The 19,893-nt window shown below is 34.7% G+C and overlaps 1 protein-coding gene across 2 annotated transcripts in view; it reads right to left on the reverse strand.

Annotated features, from left to right (window-relative positions):
- Positions 1-19,893, reverse strand: part of LOC121408474 (RNA-binding protein Musashi homolog 2-like) — a 51,339-nt gene that overhangs the window by 6,360 nt on the left and 25,086 nt on the right. The window contains exons 3-9 of one of the 2 annotated variants that reach the window (XM_041599952.1): positions 18,588-18,684; positions 15,733-15,885; positions 14,555-14,635; positions 10,566-10,682; positions 8,102-8,317; positions 6,484-6,674; positions 4,551-4,553 (exon numbers count right to left, since the gene is read on the reverse strand). In XM_041599952.1, the coding sequence (XP_041455886.1) occupies positions 4,551-4,553; positions 6,484-6,674; positions 8,102-8,317; positions 10,566-10,682; positions 14,555-14,635; positions 15,733-15,885; positions 18,588-18,684 (858 nt within the window). The remainder of the gene's footprint in view (positions 1-4,550; positions 4,554-6,483; positions 6,675-8,101; positions 8,318-10,565; positions 10,683-14,554; positions 14,636-15,732; positions 15,886-18,587; positions 18,685-19,893) is intronic. The other variant, XM_041599953.1, reaches the window with a different exon arrangement.

The following is a 19,893-nucleotide window of genomic DNA, read 5'->3' on the forward strand; positions in this document are numbered from 1 at the left end:
TACATGCATACACAAAAAATTAGTGGAACATTTGTTGCCTTATTTTGAAAGGGAAGGTCTTTATTCATGTGTCCATTGATTTAAAAAGTCCTGATTTAAAATCAATGTAAGCTACTAATGTTGTAACAACTTTAAAAAAATTGGCCCCATTCTGAGTTCTTAGGGTGCATTAAATGTCGATTTTCAAATTTAAACAGCAACGAGAACCATGAATGAAAACTCAATTACAAAACGCTACAAACATGATCAGCGTTGCACTGTTCAGTGTCGAAAATATTATAAAGCTGATTATTTGTCGATAGTGTTATAAATTTCCCACTTTCATTAGTGCAGCTTCAGTGCGTAGTTTGACCCATCACAAGAAAGGTCAATTCTGGCACCTGCTTGTGTAGGCTTCCACTGCGAGAGCAAATTTAAAGAGGTTTTAAATCTCAATTATGTTCATTGTTGCGCTCGCGATGCCGAAGAACGTAAAATTTGAGATGTTTAAAGTTTCCTCCAAATCATGATTTGGAAGACATTCACTTTATGACCAGGAAAAGAGGACATTGAACAGACCCTTTGTTTCTCATTATATTCACGTTTAATAATAACGTTTTCAATCATGATTCATGCTGCCGTTTAAATTTGAAAACCGACATTAAACACACCCATAGTAGACCACACCAAGAGATGATCACACAACACTATAATGCTTGGTTATGATGCCACATAAAATATTAACATAACAAATATAAAATGTTATTACAATCCCAAATAGCATTGGACTAATACTGTGACTTAAAAACAGGTGCACAATACTTGCTGTTTTAGTGTGACAATAAATGGTGGCCCTCACAGTTTTGCAAATTTAAATTTAGATATCTAGTGCCCCACTCAGTAATGGTGTTGTTTCTTTAAAAAAAGGGTACTCTAAATAGTGTACAGATTGATTAATTGTGTATCAAAGAACCAAAAATAAACATTTCATCCTGATTTTTTTTATTAGCCAATTCCAGTTTTAAAATTTTCATATCATTAAGCAGAATGTACACAATTTAGTTGGGATTCTGACCAAGAATAGACTTTCATTCCAAATTACTCAATACATCCACTAACACATACAAGTATCTTATTATTTAATATCCAAATTTTCACAGAATTTAGGACAGAAAACTTTGCTCTGATTTCATCTCACCTAAACTACTGCAACACTAAAATAAGTATTTGTTTGATTATATGAGTTATTTTCAAGCATGGGCCAGGCTAAAAAAATCAGGATGTTATCTCTGTCTGTAGCTCTCTGTGATCACTAAATTTGTAAACTAAATTTTCAAAAGGTCCATTAAAAAAAAATCAAACACAATACTAAGAGAGGGCACATTATATCCTAAAAGGTAAAATTCAATTATTCATAATAAAGAATCAACTATTGGAAATCTGGTTAAAGTCTTCTATGGTTGGAGTAAGATAAGTTTCAGTTAGCTTTTTTTTTGTTTATTTGTAGATGCACTCCAATAAAATTTCAGCAAGATTTGAGGCATTTATAAATGCTTTACGACTTAATCATATAAATAATTGAGATATGATGATGCTCAACATTTTCAAAACTCTAAATAAAGAGGTTAAGAATACTAACGTTAATACACAAGTCCTACAACATGTTCAGCTGTCAGAATGTTAGTATCATATGTCTGGACATGAGTCTATACTTTGTATTAAATATTAATTGCTATAGGGGATGTAGAATAATGGACCCCTATGCTAATGACTCCATAAAAATTCACTTCTTGAAAAATCGCACACATGTGATCTAACTTGTGATAACATATACATATGTCAAATGAAGAAAAGATAATGATAATATAATAAAATATGTGAAGGTCTCATTTTTGGTAGTGTATACCCAAGTTAACAAAATGATATAGGAAATGATTGGGGGTTTATTGGGACCATATTTTAAAAAAAAATCATCAATGCACATATTTTGATGAAAAGCAAATATATCATATTTCAAATTATACTAGTTGAATAAGATGTGTTCACTTCAAAGTGAATAAGAGAAAGGGTGAAATGCTGCCCAACCAATTAGAAATTTTACTAAACGTCTCTGCAGAAATATAACCTCTCTTTTCAAGGGAAGGGGGGGGGGGTGAATTTATGAATACATATCATATTCTTCTTTCCTGTATGAGCCTAAGCACTGGAATCAATAGCGATCACAGCACTCTTGTTAGATGATATTTGGTACATTGGTTGCTGAAATACTAAAGGGAAATTACATATTTTGTCAAAAGCAAAGCTTGAAGGGTATTTATACCCCCAGCATCAGATGGTATTTGGTAGGAGGGAAATTAATGGATCAACACTGATAGTTGGTATGGAGGGCGAGAAACGGTGTTAGGATACGACATGTGGGGTTATTGCATGATTGCAGAAAAAAGAAAATATATTTATTACAAGAAAGAAGATGGTGATGAAGAAGTGTTAGTGGTATACCTTGGAGCCTTTAGTGAGTTTATCGGTTGAAGAGCGCCCTCTCAGTGAATGTAACCATTGTGATGATAGCCCTGCATCAAGCTCTGTACCAGTGAATACACACCGCGGAGGAAGAGCAGGGGGGGAGGCAAGGCAGGGAGAGGATAGAAACAGTTGTGACAGGGGGGGAGTATGCAAATAAAATCACACCGGACAGGAAAAAAAAAAGAAATATTAGGTGCGAGAGCAAGGCAGAAAAAGAAATATAGAAAGGGAGAGATACACAAAGGAAGACGAAGAGGAGAAAGAGAGGGGATGGAAAGGGGGGGGGGGGGTGAAAAATAGAGAGGGGAGGATGGGATTTTGGGGAGGGAGAGAGGGGAGATTATATAGCAAACGGTTATTGAAAAAAAAGAGATGAAAGTTATAGAAAGAGAAAGAAAAGCAAGCAAATGCAGGGATGTATAAAGAAGCAGATGAAAGAATGAAAGAAAGAGAGACGGGGAATGAATGAAGGAAAGAAAAACAGGTTTAATCATCAATACCATTGTGTAAAAAAGGATATCAATAAAATCCAATGAAGAGTCCACTTCGGTCAATGAAACCTTTCTAATCTAAATCACTGTTTTTACTTTTCACTTCTTAATACAGGCATACAACATCAAGTTTGAAGTATTTGAGCTGTAACTCCAATTATTCAGAACTTTAACTACCCCCCCCCCATCCTCCATGAACATTAATGACTAAATATCACGAGTAGATTTTATCTGGGAGTAAAATTTTTTTCACTGAAATGGAGAGTGTAAGTTGAATAAACTGTGTCCCTGAAAATGACTGGACAATATCACAACATATTAGTGAAAACAAAGAGAGTGAGGGTGTTGTGAATCAATTAGCGCTACATGTACTGGATTCTTGTGCATAGTGGGATCTTCAAAGACACAGGTGCCAAATCTATCAGTTTTAAGATGCCTAATATATTTATAAATATCAAATAAATGAGATGACTAAATTTCAGCTATAATTACTTTCAGGTTATTTCTGAATATAACTTAGACATATACATGTAAATTATATGAAATATCCATCTGACAAAATAACTAATCACCCTTTCAAAATATAGCATTCTTTTTTTAAATGTTTTAAACAGAATGTTCCTAAAGGTTACTTTATATATCTGTATATCCATGTTGTTGTTTTGGGGAAAAGCTGAAATGCTCAAATGACCTTGCATATGAAAATATGATTCCTCCCCCCCCCCTCTCAACAAGCGGAGATTATCCATGTGCTGTTTACTCATAAAGAATCATGTTCCAATTTACCAAATTACCGACAGATAACAAACCCGCAAGAACACTTCACACAAATGTGGTGGTTAAAAAAACATATGAAAAGTGAACACACTCAAAGGGGATGGGGAAACAAGACTAACCACAAAGCTTCTCTATCTACTACCAATAGAGGGGGTGATTCCATTTTGGGAAGGGGTGTCACTGGGGAATTCGTTGGGGATTTTTCTCTTTTTTTCAGAAGGCTGGTGAATGTATTATGATGATGTGGCGGGGGGGGGGGGGGGGGGGGGGGGGGGGTGAAAGGTGTAGCTAGTCTTTTTTTTTATAATCACAATGCATTTCACCACGTTATCAGTATATTTTTAGCCCATCTTGAGTGAAGCAGAGCTAGGCTATAAACAGTTTTTAAACACCAATTTAAATACATAAATAAATCAAACCAACTGAATACCAGATGATTAGTACACCATCCAACACTACAAGTTCTATATATCATCACTGATGGAGGGGGGGGGGGTGGGGGTTGAGTGGAGAGTGAAGAGGGGTGTGAGTGCTATACAATTGAACTGAAAAAAAAAATCTACGGGTGCCAGACATTGTAACAAGGACTATGATATGTGGGATTTCTCTTTTAAAAACGCTCACAGCTAAGTGCAGACATTAAAATGCTTTTCCAAAAAAAAAATATACAAAAAATATTTTGGGAGATGAAACAAACGGAATTCTACTTGATGCACAGCTATATAACAAGCACCATTTCAAAAAAAATAAAGACTTGAGATTGATTCAGAAGGACTTTACCTTCTTTTGCAGCAAATGAACACAGCCACGAGAAATACATCCAAATAAAAGAGAAAAAAATAAATGAATTCAAAAGTAAATATATGTAGGTATTCAGAGCTTCAAAAGAAGGACAGAGCCTACATGAGTACTGTACATGTAACAAGTACTATGGTGTAGTCCCTAGGCTATCAATTTTACTTATTAAGTAACTCTTCACTATGGAAGACTGCTTGACAAAATCATTCTCGATATGAAAATCCTGTCATTAAAACCATTTTCCATCCCAAATTTAGGAAAATATTTGTTGGCAACCATTCCATTAAAGGTAACAGACAAATTGATTCCAATTACAACTTTGAAGCACCCCCCCCCCTTTCTGATTGTCCAATTCGAGTGCCATGTGCAAGTCTTGTAAAACCTAGGACCAATTCTCAAAGCCCATAACAGGACATTTTGTTTAATAGTATCAAGAAGTTCAATGCAATTTTCAACAAGCCCCACCATTCTTCTGGTTCAGGGGAATTTCACAAAATTAAAAAACCACACTCTTATTTCCTAATGTGTGCAGTATACAACACAATGATCAACACACTGGTCAGATGATTCGCATGGGTCATCATAATTAGCGAGAGTCTAACCGCCCTTTCACACGGTAAAAAAAAGTAATTTGAATGATGATTCCGGTGAAAAATAAGGCTAATGACAAATTTTAAGCACGTGTGAAACCAAACTAGAACATGATTAGAATCACAAACCCCTACAAATCATCATTACAATGATGATTCAAGATTCACGTGTGAAAAGGCCCTATATCAAACGTGTGAGCATCCCCTAGCTTTGAGAAATGGTCCCAAGCCACTATCAAGGAAAGACAAAGGCTTTGTTCTAAATGCTAACATGATCTAATGACCTAAGAGCTCTTGTGTAATGATTTTTGTTGACTGACTGGAAATATACAGGTGAGCCTAGTATTCTTTAAAGACAAATAACAACAGAGATATAGTACAGAACAAAGAACGTAGAAGGGTATGACGAGAAAGAGCTAAAAAATATATATCCTGCATGAGAAAAACAGTACCCGAGAAGCAAGCAAAGACATGGATGATACAAATGTCCTCAAAACGTTCTCATTTTGGGATTTATTGGTTGAACTGCACATATTCTTCTTTCCTTCAAATCCTGGAAATTGTAACTTTGAGCTTGAATTTCTTTATTGCTTTCAAGAAAATTGTTTCATGTAGCATCTAACAGAAGGGATTTATTAGTTGAACTGCACATATTCTTCTTTCCTTCAAATCCTGGAAATTGTAACTTTGAGTTTGAATTTCTTTATTGCTTTCAAGAAAATTGTTTCATGTAGCATCTAACAGAAGGCTTTAACTGTTGTTTGAAGCCACTTCTGAATACTTAATTTGGAAGATAAACAGGGGGAAATTTAGAGTGATGTGTAGTTGTGTTCTGAGGCTAAAGTACAATATTTACGAGGGAAAATTTCATTCAGATTTTACTTGTCAGAGTTGCATTTTTTTTTCTTTCTAAAAATTGAGGATAGGTCTTGATTACATATTCAGGGCTCGATAACACAAAATTTTGCTATTGATTATAAAACAATTTTAAGATTGATTGCAAAGCTTTGTGTTATGGACCCATGAATGGTATATCAAAGAAAAAGAAATAGAAAAGAAAATGAGTAGAGTTTGCTTATAGTTATTGGGTTAAATAAACTTATTCTATTTGGTAATATAAAAAAGAGACTAGATATGAATAAAGATGTTTTTGGCCAAGCAAGGAAGGTAACCCAATATTTTGTCATATCAAACTGATGATTTTTTTTTCATCTTAAAGTACCTAATAACATGGACATGAAATGAGGCATTAACGAGAATTGAAAAGAAGCAAGCCCTAGCCTCATTGATCTTATTCTAGCCAGATAATAAAATACTTGACTTACCGGTTGGGACCCAATGCCGAATGCATGGGTTGGTTGAGGGCTGGCAGCGGGTACATAATTGCCCCCCATTCCCTGGTCTTGGGACCCGCCATAGATGTCCATGGGCCCGGGACTGTTGGTTGTATTGTAGCGGTTATTAACAGGTGACGGTGATGGTGCATAGCTCTGGGGCTGGTAGCTGTTTGGCATCACTGCGGTGGTCAATGACGTCGACGAGGATGGTGAGGACGATAAGGATGGCAACGATGTCGATGACGGCGGCGAGGATGACAGTAAGGATGAAACAACAGGTGGACGGAAGACATCAGAAACAACAAAACAAAAGACATGAAAATATCACATTAGAAATATACTTCATCGGTGCACATGGAATTTTATTCCACATCAAAATGAAATTGCAAAATACAAATATATCTTAATTCCCAACAATATATCAAAGATACATATTGTTAATACTACAAAAGCATACTACAAGCTTGGGTGGAAAACACATCTGGAGTAAATGAGGTATTCTAAAACTACTATATATATATATTCTAGTCTAAACACAATGGAATATCTTACATTAATATAATGTGAATCACCTAATGACACTTTTAATGCAAGTTCTACGATGCAGTAAACAAGGTTGGTTAAGATTATATCTCTCATGAACTAAGGGAACTATCTACGTAGCACACACAGCAAGCGTATAATCCTCATATTTTGGGCAATCATTAGGAAATGGGTGTATAAATACTACTACTTTCAATGGAACATGCCTCTATATGTATAAAAATGATTGTCTTCTAACCAAGGTGATTTAACTGAGTGAGAGAGAGAGAGAGAAGAGAAGAATCTATAGGACTTGATGGATAGTGCATATTAAAGAAACACGGTGTGAATTTAAAGTGGGACGTTCATTTACAGGAGTATCAGAGCGTTTGTGTGCTTACATTATTGGAAGTGCTGATCAATAAATTTAATTTTAGACATAAACTTATCTAATTTTCTTCCTTTTTTACAATAATAACATAGCATGTGGTATCAATTATTTTGTCAAGTAAAGTATTTAAGAATCAAATTCTAAACATTATCTAACGATTAAGCTCTTCTGGCATCTTATGAACAAAAATACACCTGACTGACTAGGTCATTATCTCTTTAAAGTATTGCGTGATTATCTTTTGTCCCCCAATTATTTCTTTGGCCACTCTGTATAAGTAACAATATCTTTAGTCACCCTATAGTGGTTTGGAGTATGCCACAGCCACATTGAATATCAACACTTTTAAGTCCAGCATTGCTTAAACAGTGCCTGGTTCCCCACCGAGAATGCAACATTTTGATCAACTAGTCTTCCAATCTATACCCAACAGAAACATATTTGTCATATTATCACAATTTTAATGCTATAATTATTTTTTTCTAATGATCAAAAGGATCACAGATTGCATCTAGACAATTTTTTTTCTTCTTTCAATTCAAAATACATGGTCCATTCTTTTATCATCAAAAGGTATCAAGACTAGTTTACAATACAGGGGGTCTATGTAAGAGAACCCCAGTGTGGAAGATACATATGTAGTCCCCCGTTAAAAGATATGTGCAGAAATCTGAATTTTTGTTATGGACCTACCAGCAGGCTGGTGATAATCCCTCCCATATTCAGGCTGGTGCGACATGGAGCTAGGCTCGTTGCGAGTAGGAGGAGGCGGGGCTGAGCGGCCCGCCGCGGGGCCGGCAGACCCGTAATCGGGGTAGGAGTAGGTAATCGGCGTCTGGCCTCGACGGTCGGGCGTGGGAGGGACCCCAGCCGCCGGCATCATTAAACCTGGGGTGTACGTTGGAATCCCTGATAGAATAAGGGGGTACATACAACAAGGGATAGATGGTCATATACCCTCGATGTATATAGTCTCTGAGCCTTCCTTCACAACAATCCGTCATCGTTAAGGGGCATGGATGGGCCTGGGTCCACAGTATTTTTTACATTAACACTAAAATTGACTTACACCTAACTATTTACAGATAATTATAGAATGGTACCTTCTTACGATATGCTAGTCTATCCAGTCTTGTGACTTGGTGCCTTAAATACTTAAAGAGAAGGCAAGAGGAAAGGGGAGGGAGGGGGGGTTAGTAAATGGTTAAATTAATGTCAAGCACAGTCGAGTTCAGGTCTACTCCAAATCTCTGTCCACAGGATTATATCTATCACCTCTGAAAATCACATTCAGGAATGGTGCTAATGTAGTCATAAGCTAGATGACAGATATATCAAAAGAGTATCATAGGAAGCAATATACAAAACTTTGATGACATCATAATTACTTTAAGCAATAAAACTGAACAGCACAGCAGGGACAATAATTTGTTAAGAATTTCATGATCATGAATCCTTGATTACTTTTACATAAAAATCATCACTATCCGTTTTTTTTTAATATTGAATATCAAGAAATGTAATGTCAAAATCTGTTTTTTTCTTTAATGTTTTCTTTTCATTTCAAGACGTGTTCCTTTATGGATTATGATTAAGAGCAGGCTTGAACTTCATTAAATTGAAGAGTAAATAGAAAGGGGAGAGAATGATGGGAGCTAAGATGAAGCATGCACCAATGGGAGCCTTTTATAAATGCAGAGGTTAGCATCATTTGTATGAAAAGGGGTTAGTAGTACATACCTTGAACATATAAGAGTCAAATACATAAAGCATGACATGAATAGAAAAGAATTTTCATAACATTTTATACTACACTGTTGATGGATAATGATCTAGCTCTGGCCCAACCTACTTCATTGAGCCCCACCCACATTCTAGTAACCCTCTCGCACACTCCTGTTTGTTTTAAAAATCCATTTATTTGTTCTTTTTTTTTGCATTCTGTTCTTTCAAATCCCTTTCCAACTAAGTATTGTTTTTTTCAATTTTCAAACATAATATTTGGCTCCCCTGGCTAGGAGAAAATCCAACCAATTCAGTACTAGAAGGGAAAACTAAAAAAAAAATGTAGAAGTAACTGCTGATCAGGAGCTGTGGAGGTGAAAAAATCCATGGAATAAAAATTTGCATCTCATCTGCATTTCATTTACCACTTTCCCAGATTTTGATATGACAATAAGAATTCAATGTCTGCATTATCTAAGACAACTTCAAAAGCGTGTTATCAAATATACATTCACAAATAGCCACAAATGGTCTTTGCAAACACTAATTTGAAGCCACTTTTACAAGTCTACCGCTAAGACAGCAACTGGTATTTTTCAGGATTTTGCACCAAGAAACAAGCCAACCGACCAACTAGTAACCAATCAACCAACACGCGTGTGAATGAGTTGGGACTGTAGTAGGGAAATAGACCAGTGATGTGCATGTTGTATATAATTAGAACACAACCGAATACTAGTAACCAACCAACCGACTGAACAGCAACCTCATGCAAGTGAACACCCAGACTGGAAAGTATTTGAGTATACTGACAAAGGAACACCTGGGAAAACCGAGCACAGCAAATACAATCTCCACACATCCATCACTACAAGTACATATTTACTTGGATAAATACACATCTGCATAGTCCCACAAGTTTCAAAAAGCGTTATAGGATGGTAAAAGCTATTTCGCTTTAAAAACCAGGGAGAGACTATTTGCTTTCGTAACATCTGGGTTTATTTATTTTTTTGCAGTTGGTAAATAAAATCTGATCAATTTAAATTAGAAAATCGAATCTGAGCAGAATGTGGATATGCAGTGGGGACCTCCACCAACATCAAGAGCTCAAAATTATCTTTGAAAATTATTGAACTTGCCTTGATTTTAACAATAAAGGGAGCACCACTATACTATCAGTATGACCGTTTGGAATTATTTAACATAATAAAATGCATCTAATTGGCCCAACAGTTAACAATTTGGCATGAAACACAGTGCAAAGGGAGAAAGGGATTCTGTCGCAAGCATAAAAAAGTAAAATAATGAAAACAAAAGGGAAAGAGCAGCCTATGCACCGACCACATCCTAAAACCATCCAGGAATTACAATTAATAAAGCGGATGAAAATATTTTGGATATGTAGGTTTTATCTCTTGCTTTTTTTTACCTGAGTGAGGATGCGACGGCATGCCTATAGAGCTGCCTCGAGGGGGTCGACCTCTGCTACCTGAACCACGCCCCATACCACCGCTTCCACACATGGCGAAAGGAGGCTGTTGGTAAGCTAAGGGGAGGCACGGAAGCACTCCGTTAGATATCTTGCAGTCCCACCCATACAAATTGGTGCAACTATAGTCCAATCTATGTGAATTGGTGTTATTATCACCCCCTCCCCTAACCCCACTTTCTTTCTCTGTGTCATATAGCCCTATCACTTTGCCAAAATATGCCACCAGCTTTGGTGGCTGGATGTCGATTCAACATCCTTTTAATAAAAATTATCCAAACCTCAAGTAAAAAAAATTACATTCATGTATAAAATCAATGAATAGGTTACTTTAATATATAGTATTTTTATAAGTGATAATATTTGAATGATCTCTTCATAATTTGAAAGTTTTATTTTTAAAAGGCAAAATAACAGATTCCATATAGGACCGGTCTTGTTGAAATAGTATCATTCATTGACAGAGTAGATAGCCAAGTTTTGCTCAAATTTCCTTTTAATAACACAATACATATTCCATTAAATTGAAAATAAACATTCCTTGAAATAATGAAATTATGTATGCACCGTCTGATATAGTGTCTGTTCAATGGATGATAATTAATGATGAAATGATGTCCAAATCATCTCATGAACTGATGAGGACTGATATTCAAACAACTTTGAGATGTGTGTGAATATAAGTACATAATCTAAACACACATGAATAAAATGATAAGACTTAACATTATAATAAAAAGATATAATTCTATGTAATCTTTTGATGTATTCTTGTGACAACACATTAATATTGAAGTATTTCATGCTTTGAGATTCCTTCAACATAATAAACAATCTGCTGGAAAAGGTGTCGCAATTCACAGAAGCATGCTTTAAATTTCATAACTTGCTTCCAATAATAGGTAGTTAGTAAACATTTGTTAAGGTTACGATTCGATTTTTTAAACCCTCGGTCCAGACAAATTTTCATTAAGTGGTTTAGGAGGGGGATGCCTACATAGAATTTATGTTCATTCCTCTGTTGAAATAGTTAATTAGGTCTATTTTACATGAAGTTTTAAAAACTTTTTTTTTCAAACTCATACAAATAATGCACCAAGATCTAAATAAGAGATGACCTTTTTCACACGCACATAGAGCAAGTCTAAATCATAAAATAATAGTTATAAGGGAATTTATGACTTGGAAACCACATCACAGATTCGTCAGTTGAACATAAAACTCTGCCTAGCAATTACGTAGGTGATAACTTGGAGTGTTAAAAGGGCAATTATGACAGCACAACCAATGAGCTCCACCTCAAATAGATAGAAAAAAAGAGACGATTGTATTTTGAACATCCTTCTTGCCGAGATAACAGCAGCTAGAATGATACAAAGCAAGATCACCAGAGAAACGACTTCCACATGATGGTTGCAAAGTCATAAGTGCAAGTTGCTCATCAATACAAACTTTAAGGGAGAATAGTTTGAAAAGACCACTCAAAATGGAAATACCTTACAACATTGATCGTACGACTACGATGGTAGCTAGAAGTCACGAGAGACGATCTAACTATTTTTGCAAGATCAACAAAATCAGATCACTTCATGAATATCCAATACAACAGGCAACACCTGCCCTAAATAACTTGGTATATTATAATGCCCTAGAGCTTGCTAATTTACCTATGAGTCTAACAGATACGGACTTCACATCTTCTGATTTCAGGCAAGTCATATCTATGTCAGGCAATATCATCGCTATATCAGGCAAGAAATCTCTATAAATATCAACTAATGGTTTCCACAAACTAAATCGTCACTGTTAGCTTTAACCTATACATTGGGGACAAATCTGAAATAGGTATCTGTGAATCGTAACATCTCCATGGTTACCTGATATGACTTCTCTTTGAGGATAGTAAGCACTCTTCTCTGCCTTTAATATTCTCTTCTCACTGAACTTAATGTTCAGGTTCACTTTATGTGCTTAATTTCTTTACCACAAAAGGATTGAATACAAAAACTTAAATTGTCCCAACAATTTTTTTTTTGACTAACCCTTAAGATAATTCATAAAATTGAGTATCAAAGGGAAAAGATTTATTCAAATGAATTATTTTGGGGGAATGAAAGCCACAGTATCACTTCAATCATGGAAATGAGAAGGAAGGCTTGGGGAACTTAGAAGATAAAGTCCACCCGGATATGAAAAAAAATCAGGAGAATAATAGAAAAAGGTTAGTGAAAGTCTTGGCAGGTACAGATAAAGTTAGGAATATTTTACAGGAGGGATTGGTAGTACTCAAATTGGCAACTCAGAATCCTGTGAGTATGAGACAATAAATTAGAGAAGAGCTTGCAAGATACTCAAAGAAACCAAGTTTGTGTTTGAGATTAATGATAGGTTCAAAAGATAGATTAAAATGTTAAAGATTGACTATTAAAAAAACAATTAAAGAATTTCAAACTTCTTTTTATCACACTGAAATCTACTAGAACATTCTTTAACATGTGTTTTTTTTCTTCAGAAAATCAAATATCAGGGTGGACTTTCAAAATGGCATGCCAGACATTTCAATGTTTAATATCACCAGTGTAGAGGCAGAACAAATGATTAATCACACAGACAATGTCCTTCTTGCAGCAAACATATAAGAACACTAAGTAAATGATGTTAGAATAAAAGCAAATTTTATTTATAAAGATGTATTCACAAAGAGGGAATTACCAAATGTATGGATGGATTAGATCACATTCATGAATAAGTGTATGTTATGAAAATGAAGTATCAATGTCAAATATGATGGATAATTGTTATAGATGCAGCCGCAAACAGATGTCTAAACAATCCCCGACTTGATTTCAACTTCATGGTTTTATATAAAGTTCATTATTTTTTATCAAGAACTAAACATTTTTATTTCAACACGTTTCAGTTTGAAAATTGAAAAAATGATAACAGGATACAAATAATCTGGAGGAAAAATTTCTTCTTCTTATCCATTCATTCTTTGTTTAGATGTAATAGGATTACTGATATTGTTAAATTGTCTTCCATCACTACAAATAATGACAGCATGCTTCAGAAGAGACGTAATCTAGAGAGATACATACTCATAAAATAAAGGCATGAAGCGGGGATGAGGAAGGGATCACTAACTCTAAAATCAATGCTCCAAACAACGTTTCATATCACGTTTCAAATCCATACGCTGATGCATGGCAATCAACGCTTAACTTTGTTCACACTTGCTATGGTAACCCATTGAATGGCGACAGAACACCCTGGCAAAGTTGAACACAGGAGACTTCCTGTATAATAATAATACCTCCAGTATTTGTACTAAAAACATGGTTAAATACATATTTGAGTATTATCTCCTTTTTAACTGTAAATCAGAGGAATAAAAAAGAGAACAATCAACTCAAAACATTGCTATCTAACTTCCATAATGAAGATCTATTTAATGTGAACTACAGTATTAGATGTTTAAAATGTTATTTCCATTCCCTCTCCCATTAAATGAAATTTTAAAAAAAAGCTTTTTTAATTTCCTATTTTCTGGAACCATGTTGCGGCTTTCAATTGTAAACTTAACACCAAGCAAATGCATTTTAATATAAAATGCCCCCAATTTATTGCAAGTTCCAACCATTTTAGTTTTGACAATGTCTTTTCTCTATCAATGTATTGTTACCATAGCAAGTGTGAGATTTTATAATGATTATCTTGAGTAGCCTAGTATGCAAAACAAAATCACAAAACCTTTCCACATAAAAAAGGAAGAAAAAATGTTCACGCACATCGTTTTCCAAATCCTGCTAACTCCAAGCATATGAAACGTTGTTGTGGTATATTCAATGCATGGCCATTCATTCTCTATTGGTAGAACATTGCAAAAAACTTTAAAGAATAAAAAAAACTCATAACCTGCTTACACTTACCTGAAAAGAAAGGAGGAAAAGGAGCATACGTGTAAGCTCCCCGTGTAAGTGGCCCTATCGTGAAATTGGGAGCCGCATATCCTGCAAGTGATGATTAAATAAAGAACATAAAATTAAAAATAAGTGTGATCAATCAAATAACTATCTTTTCATAGGACAAAGCGTCAACTTAATGATACACCATACTTGGTCGCAGTTTTGCAAAAGACATCATGGTAAACAAATATGAAAGTTACTCAATCAATTTAGAAGTGCTGTCTACATATGAGACCAGCATACACACTAAAACAATTCCAATATAGAAAAATCGATGTATCAAATATTTCAGGAGACTCTGCAGATAATACAGAAAATTTGCTGAACTGAAACAGCGAATATAAGATATGATAATCTTTACAAGAAAACTTGTAAAAGGCATTGCAAAAATTAATTGAATCATTTGAGAAAAGAAATTAGAAATCATATATACATATATATACATTATATGTATATATTGTGGTTGAGGTGATGATTACAAGCTGAAAGAAATCTAAGAGATAAATTAATCAATTCATAAGGTATTTAGAAATATCTTCAGCGACTGCTGCAAAGGATAAAAGTTGGTGAAACAAATATATATATATCTAGCTCCACCATGAGTACAACATTTGTTCACATTTGTTACACAAATCATAATGAAGACCTAAGGAAAATACAAAAAAGTTTTGAAATTTCATGCTTGATAAAAAGACACACAAATCATATTAACTAATTGCTATCTACATTTAACACACAAGCGTTGATTTGATAATTTATCCAAACTATCTAAAGTTAGTTTTTAAATTCCATTGAAATGTGCCATATTCACAACATTTATGCAGTCATTTGAATCTTTACAAAGACCTAACCAACCACATGAAAGAAAATGCTAAGTTGAAACATTTTAATGCTAAAACCATACTAGGAAAATCATAAAAGAAGCGGGAAAAATTAATAACAGCAACTACTTGAAAACAAGACCAAAAATAAGAGTGTCCAAATTAATCAAAGAAAATGTCAACCAGTGGCCTCCCTCCCTCCCGTCCGAAACGAGGGCGGGGCGAAGAAATACCATAAAAAGGAGAAAAATTAGAACTGAAAATAAAACAGGAATTTGAGTGAGTGTCGACGAGTTTGCGTCGCCGAGGTTGGAAACTTGCCTTTAACATTGCCAACTGTGTCCATGATTAACGGCACCGAGGAAGTGAGACCGGTAGGGACTGAGCACATCGAGGGTGAGTTGTTGTTGTTTGTTTGGTGTTGGGCCTGCAATAGTCTCAACTCCAGTAAACTTGTCTCTGTGCTGCTTGGGTCTACATGATATATTATATATATATTTATATGTGATGTCATATTGGAGCATGATTTGGTTTCACTCAAAGTGTCTTCTCTGAAAAAGCTAACGTTAAAAGATGGTTGAGAATTTGGTGTGTTATCAAACAACAACTCCTTTTCAGGGATAATTCTCTCCCAATAAGTGATAGAAGAATAGTTAGAGATAAGTTATCATTAAGGTTTAGAAACAGTATTATAACTTACATTCTAATGTATCAGGTAATATTTAATCAGAGATAATTTATGGGTTAAAAACTGTATGTATGATAATGCATACAATTTACATCATTTTTAAGTACCAGTTACATAAATTCCATTTAGAAGATTCCAATTTCTTCAATTGGGCTTAAAAAAATCCAGTCAACTACTTTTGACTCATCTGTTAGGATACTCACTTGTTCAACATTTTTCAGACATTACAGTTACAGTTTCATACCAATATCAAATATGAAAACAACGATAACACTTTTATACATTAACAATGGAAAGGTTGGATACAACAAAGTATGTCCCTTTCAGTTTTTATCTTAAAATGTTAATATACTGTCGCCCAAGTGCTAAAATCAACAATTTGTGAAACATAAACAGCCTTTCCATGTTAAAGAATCTGTCAACATATCCATATGTCATGAAAAATAAAGAGTTGAAGATCCCTTTTATTTGGAATGAGTTTATACAGTCCTAAGTTCAAACATTACATTATTATCCACATATTATAGTATCCTATCTTGTGCCCTTCCAGCCCTCACTTTCCTGTATCCACTTTTGTGGTATGTAATAACACTTAGTAGGCATAATATATTACTCTCTATTAAATTATCAGAGAGTAATTAAATTAAAAGGCAAGATGGATCTAATTGAGGGGTGCTAAGTAAAAGCAGCACACCGTTCCCGCTTTCACAGATAATGCATTTTTCATACTTGCTGCGGTAGAAAATTTGATTTTGGTTTCGACTTTTGAATTTCCTCGACTGTAAAATGGCACATATCAAATGAAATCAATTACTACGGCTACCTGTCTGCCTAAGTCTAATCTAAATCTACACAAAATGATATACATGTTAAGAACATGCTCGCACAATGTGTCTACATGTATGCTAGTTGGATGAAGAAACACTATCAATCTACTACAAATTACATGTAATGCCATCAGTGCGATATATACTTATGCCATACAGATATTATAATTGATGGGGAGATAGAGAAACACATATTTAGCAGAAGTCTAGATTTCTCTGATCTAGCTCTTGACCATGTAATACTATTCATCTATGCTCATGATAAGCACTTCAGTCTTATCTAGTAACCGGATGGCAATATTCCATTTCTATTTTTTCAGATGCCCTGAAAATGTTCTTTGACAATCTTGAAATGAAAAATTGATGCATCTTCATTAGAAGCCAGGCTCTGTGTGTGATTGGTAACTAATGCAATTAACAAAATAATCAAAATGTCATGGTGAAGATGATCCCCTGGAAAGCATGCAAACTAGCTCCTTTTATCTTAAATGCAGTTCTCCAAGATGAATAAAATGCTGCTTTCTTGTCTGCCCCCCAATATCTAAAATCATTCTTCAAATATTGTGAAAGTAAAATAGCAAAAAGAGCTGAGTATAGAACTTGGAATGCGTTCAACATGCTCCCCTTCATTTAAATCAAGCTCTACGTCTCCAATGAATTAATTCATGAATGACTTCACTTCACTCATTTGCCATCATTTCACACGTAACAGTGCGTTGCCAATTTAAAAACGGGCACTCTTTTCACAGATTCTGGGAACCTGAGCAGGAATAACACTGGGGAGGGTTAACTGTGACCTACTACAACTGACACGGATGATGTAGCTATATTCTCATTTGCTTCCTGACAATATTCATCATCTTGCCGTCATCAACACAGGAGGTCCCTAACAATCATATGATACATATGGATGGATAAATACATATATGGAGACTGACAGACAGATAGAGGAGCGTGAACGAAAGGTAGTTGAATAGACAGGCGGCTGGGTCCCTGTGGCCAATAGCACTCCAGTCTTATCGTGGTGATCTTAACCAGTATTAAAACAAAATCTAAACAGATGAAGAGAGAGGGGCTATAGTTTTTGAGTAAGGATAGTTACATATAAATCAATGAGATAGGTGAAAAGGTAAAGAGAGGGGGGAGAGAATAAGAAAGAAGGAAAAGGAAAGAATGAACAAAGGAAGAACAAAATCAAGACAGACAGACAGACAGATAGATAATTAGATAGAAAGAATTAAAAGAATGGATGTAGTCAAAGATTAAAAGAAAAACCAGGTGACAGAAAAAGTCAGAGAGAAAGAGACAGAGAGAAGAGAGGATGAGGATGAGGGAGATAAAGAAAGATGGATAAATAGAACAAGAGGAGAGATGCATAAGGTTGGAGAGAGAAAGAAACAAACAAATAAAAGATAGTAAGAGAGAGAGAGTGGGATAGATCGAAGACATAAATGGAAGGATATATATATATATATATATATATAGTTGAAGATTGAAAAAAGATACAGACAGGAAAAAAAAGGTTCAGATGAAAATAGGAATGAAAAATAGACAGACAGGAGAGTGACAATGGATGAATACATGATGGAAACCCTATTTACGCATACATATCCCAGTGTTCACTAACTCGGTTTACGACCAACCAGCCTTGTAGCCCTTACCATAGATGCCATATAGATTGCGCATCATTGCCGCTCTATTCTTTGCTACGTTTTGTGGGATCATCACCTCCTTGGGTTGGGCCTTCTTAACTTCAACCTGAAAAACAAAAAAGGACAAACATTTTTATTCAAATAAATTCATGATCGTGAACCCTATATACATGGAGCACAACAACTACATGAATATACTAGTATTAGAAGAGCCAATTGGTAGGTTTTTTGAATGGTCAGATTCACTCTCCTTGCCTATTTGAACTATGGTAATAAAATGTCGGGACTGTTTGATATTTTTCAATAGTTTTTTGTTTGTTTTTACTTTCCTCTCTTTATTTAAATACTTTATGTAGGGGTGAACTTTGCATTAAATTCAGTGTCCGTTAATGCAAAAAAAGAAAAACAAAATTAAAATTAAATCAAAGTATGATTCATAATCTTTATTCTCACATAATGAATATAATTCCTATTCCACATATAAATGGCAAGTTGAAAATAGTACATGCAGAGATCAAATAAATGCTGATTAGAATGATGTGCATTGTAGTTATCAAGATAAAAACTACATAAACATTACTGTTAAAGGGGTGGTCCAGGCTGAAAATATTTATATCTTAGTACACAGAGTAGAATTCACTGAGCAAAACGCTGAAAATTTCATCAAAATCGGATAACAAATAATAAAGTTATTGAAGTTTAAAGTTTAGCAATATTTTGTGAAAACAGTCGTCATGAATATTCATTAGGCAAGCTGATGATGTCACATCTCCACTTTCCGTTTTCTTTAAGTTATTACATTAAATCATATTTTTTTCATTATTTCACACTTGTGTGAATAATATGTCTTCCTTATAATGAAAGAAGTTGCAGCAATAAATATCTAATGCACTAAATCAGTTGTCAATCCAATTTTTCTAGTTCTTGGAGGAAAAAAATTGAATAAACCTAATTTCATATAATAAAATACAAAAGAACAAGTGGAGATGTGACATCATCAGCCCACGTAATGAATATTCATGACGACTGTTTTTACAAAATATTACTAAAATCTAAAATTCAATAACTTTGCTATTTGTAGTCAGATTTTGCTCAGTGAATTCTACTCTATTTATTAAGCTATAAATACTTTCAGCTTGAACCACCCCTTTAAGTGAAGCAATGTGGGGAAGCCGGGAGGGTATAATGCGATGGATGAATATGTATAAAATGAGACCAGTTTGCTAACTGATCAACATCTGTAATTGCTTCATGTTGGCAATTTCACAAGAAGAACAGAGGTAATATCTTATTCATTGGGATTGACGGTGTTGAA

This window comes from Lytechinus variegatus, chromosome 2 (genome assembly GCF_018143015.1).
Source record: "Lytechinus variegatus isolate NC3 chromosome 2, Lvar_3.0, whole genome shotgun sequence".
NCBI lineage: Eukaryota > Metazoa > Echinodermata > Echinoidea > Temnopleuroida > Toxopneustidae > Lytechinus > Lytechinus variegatus.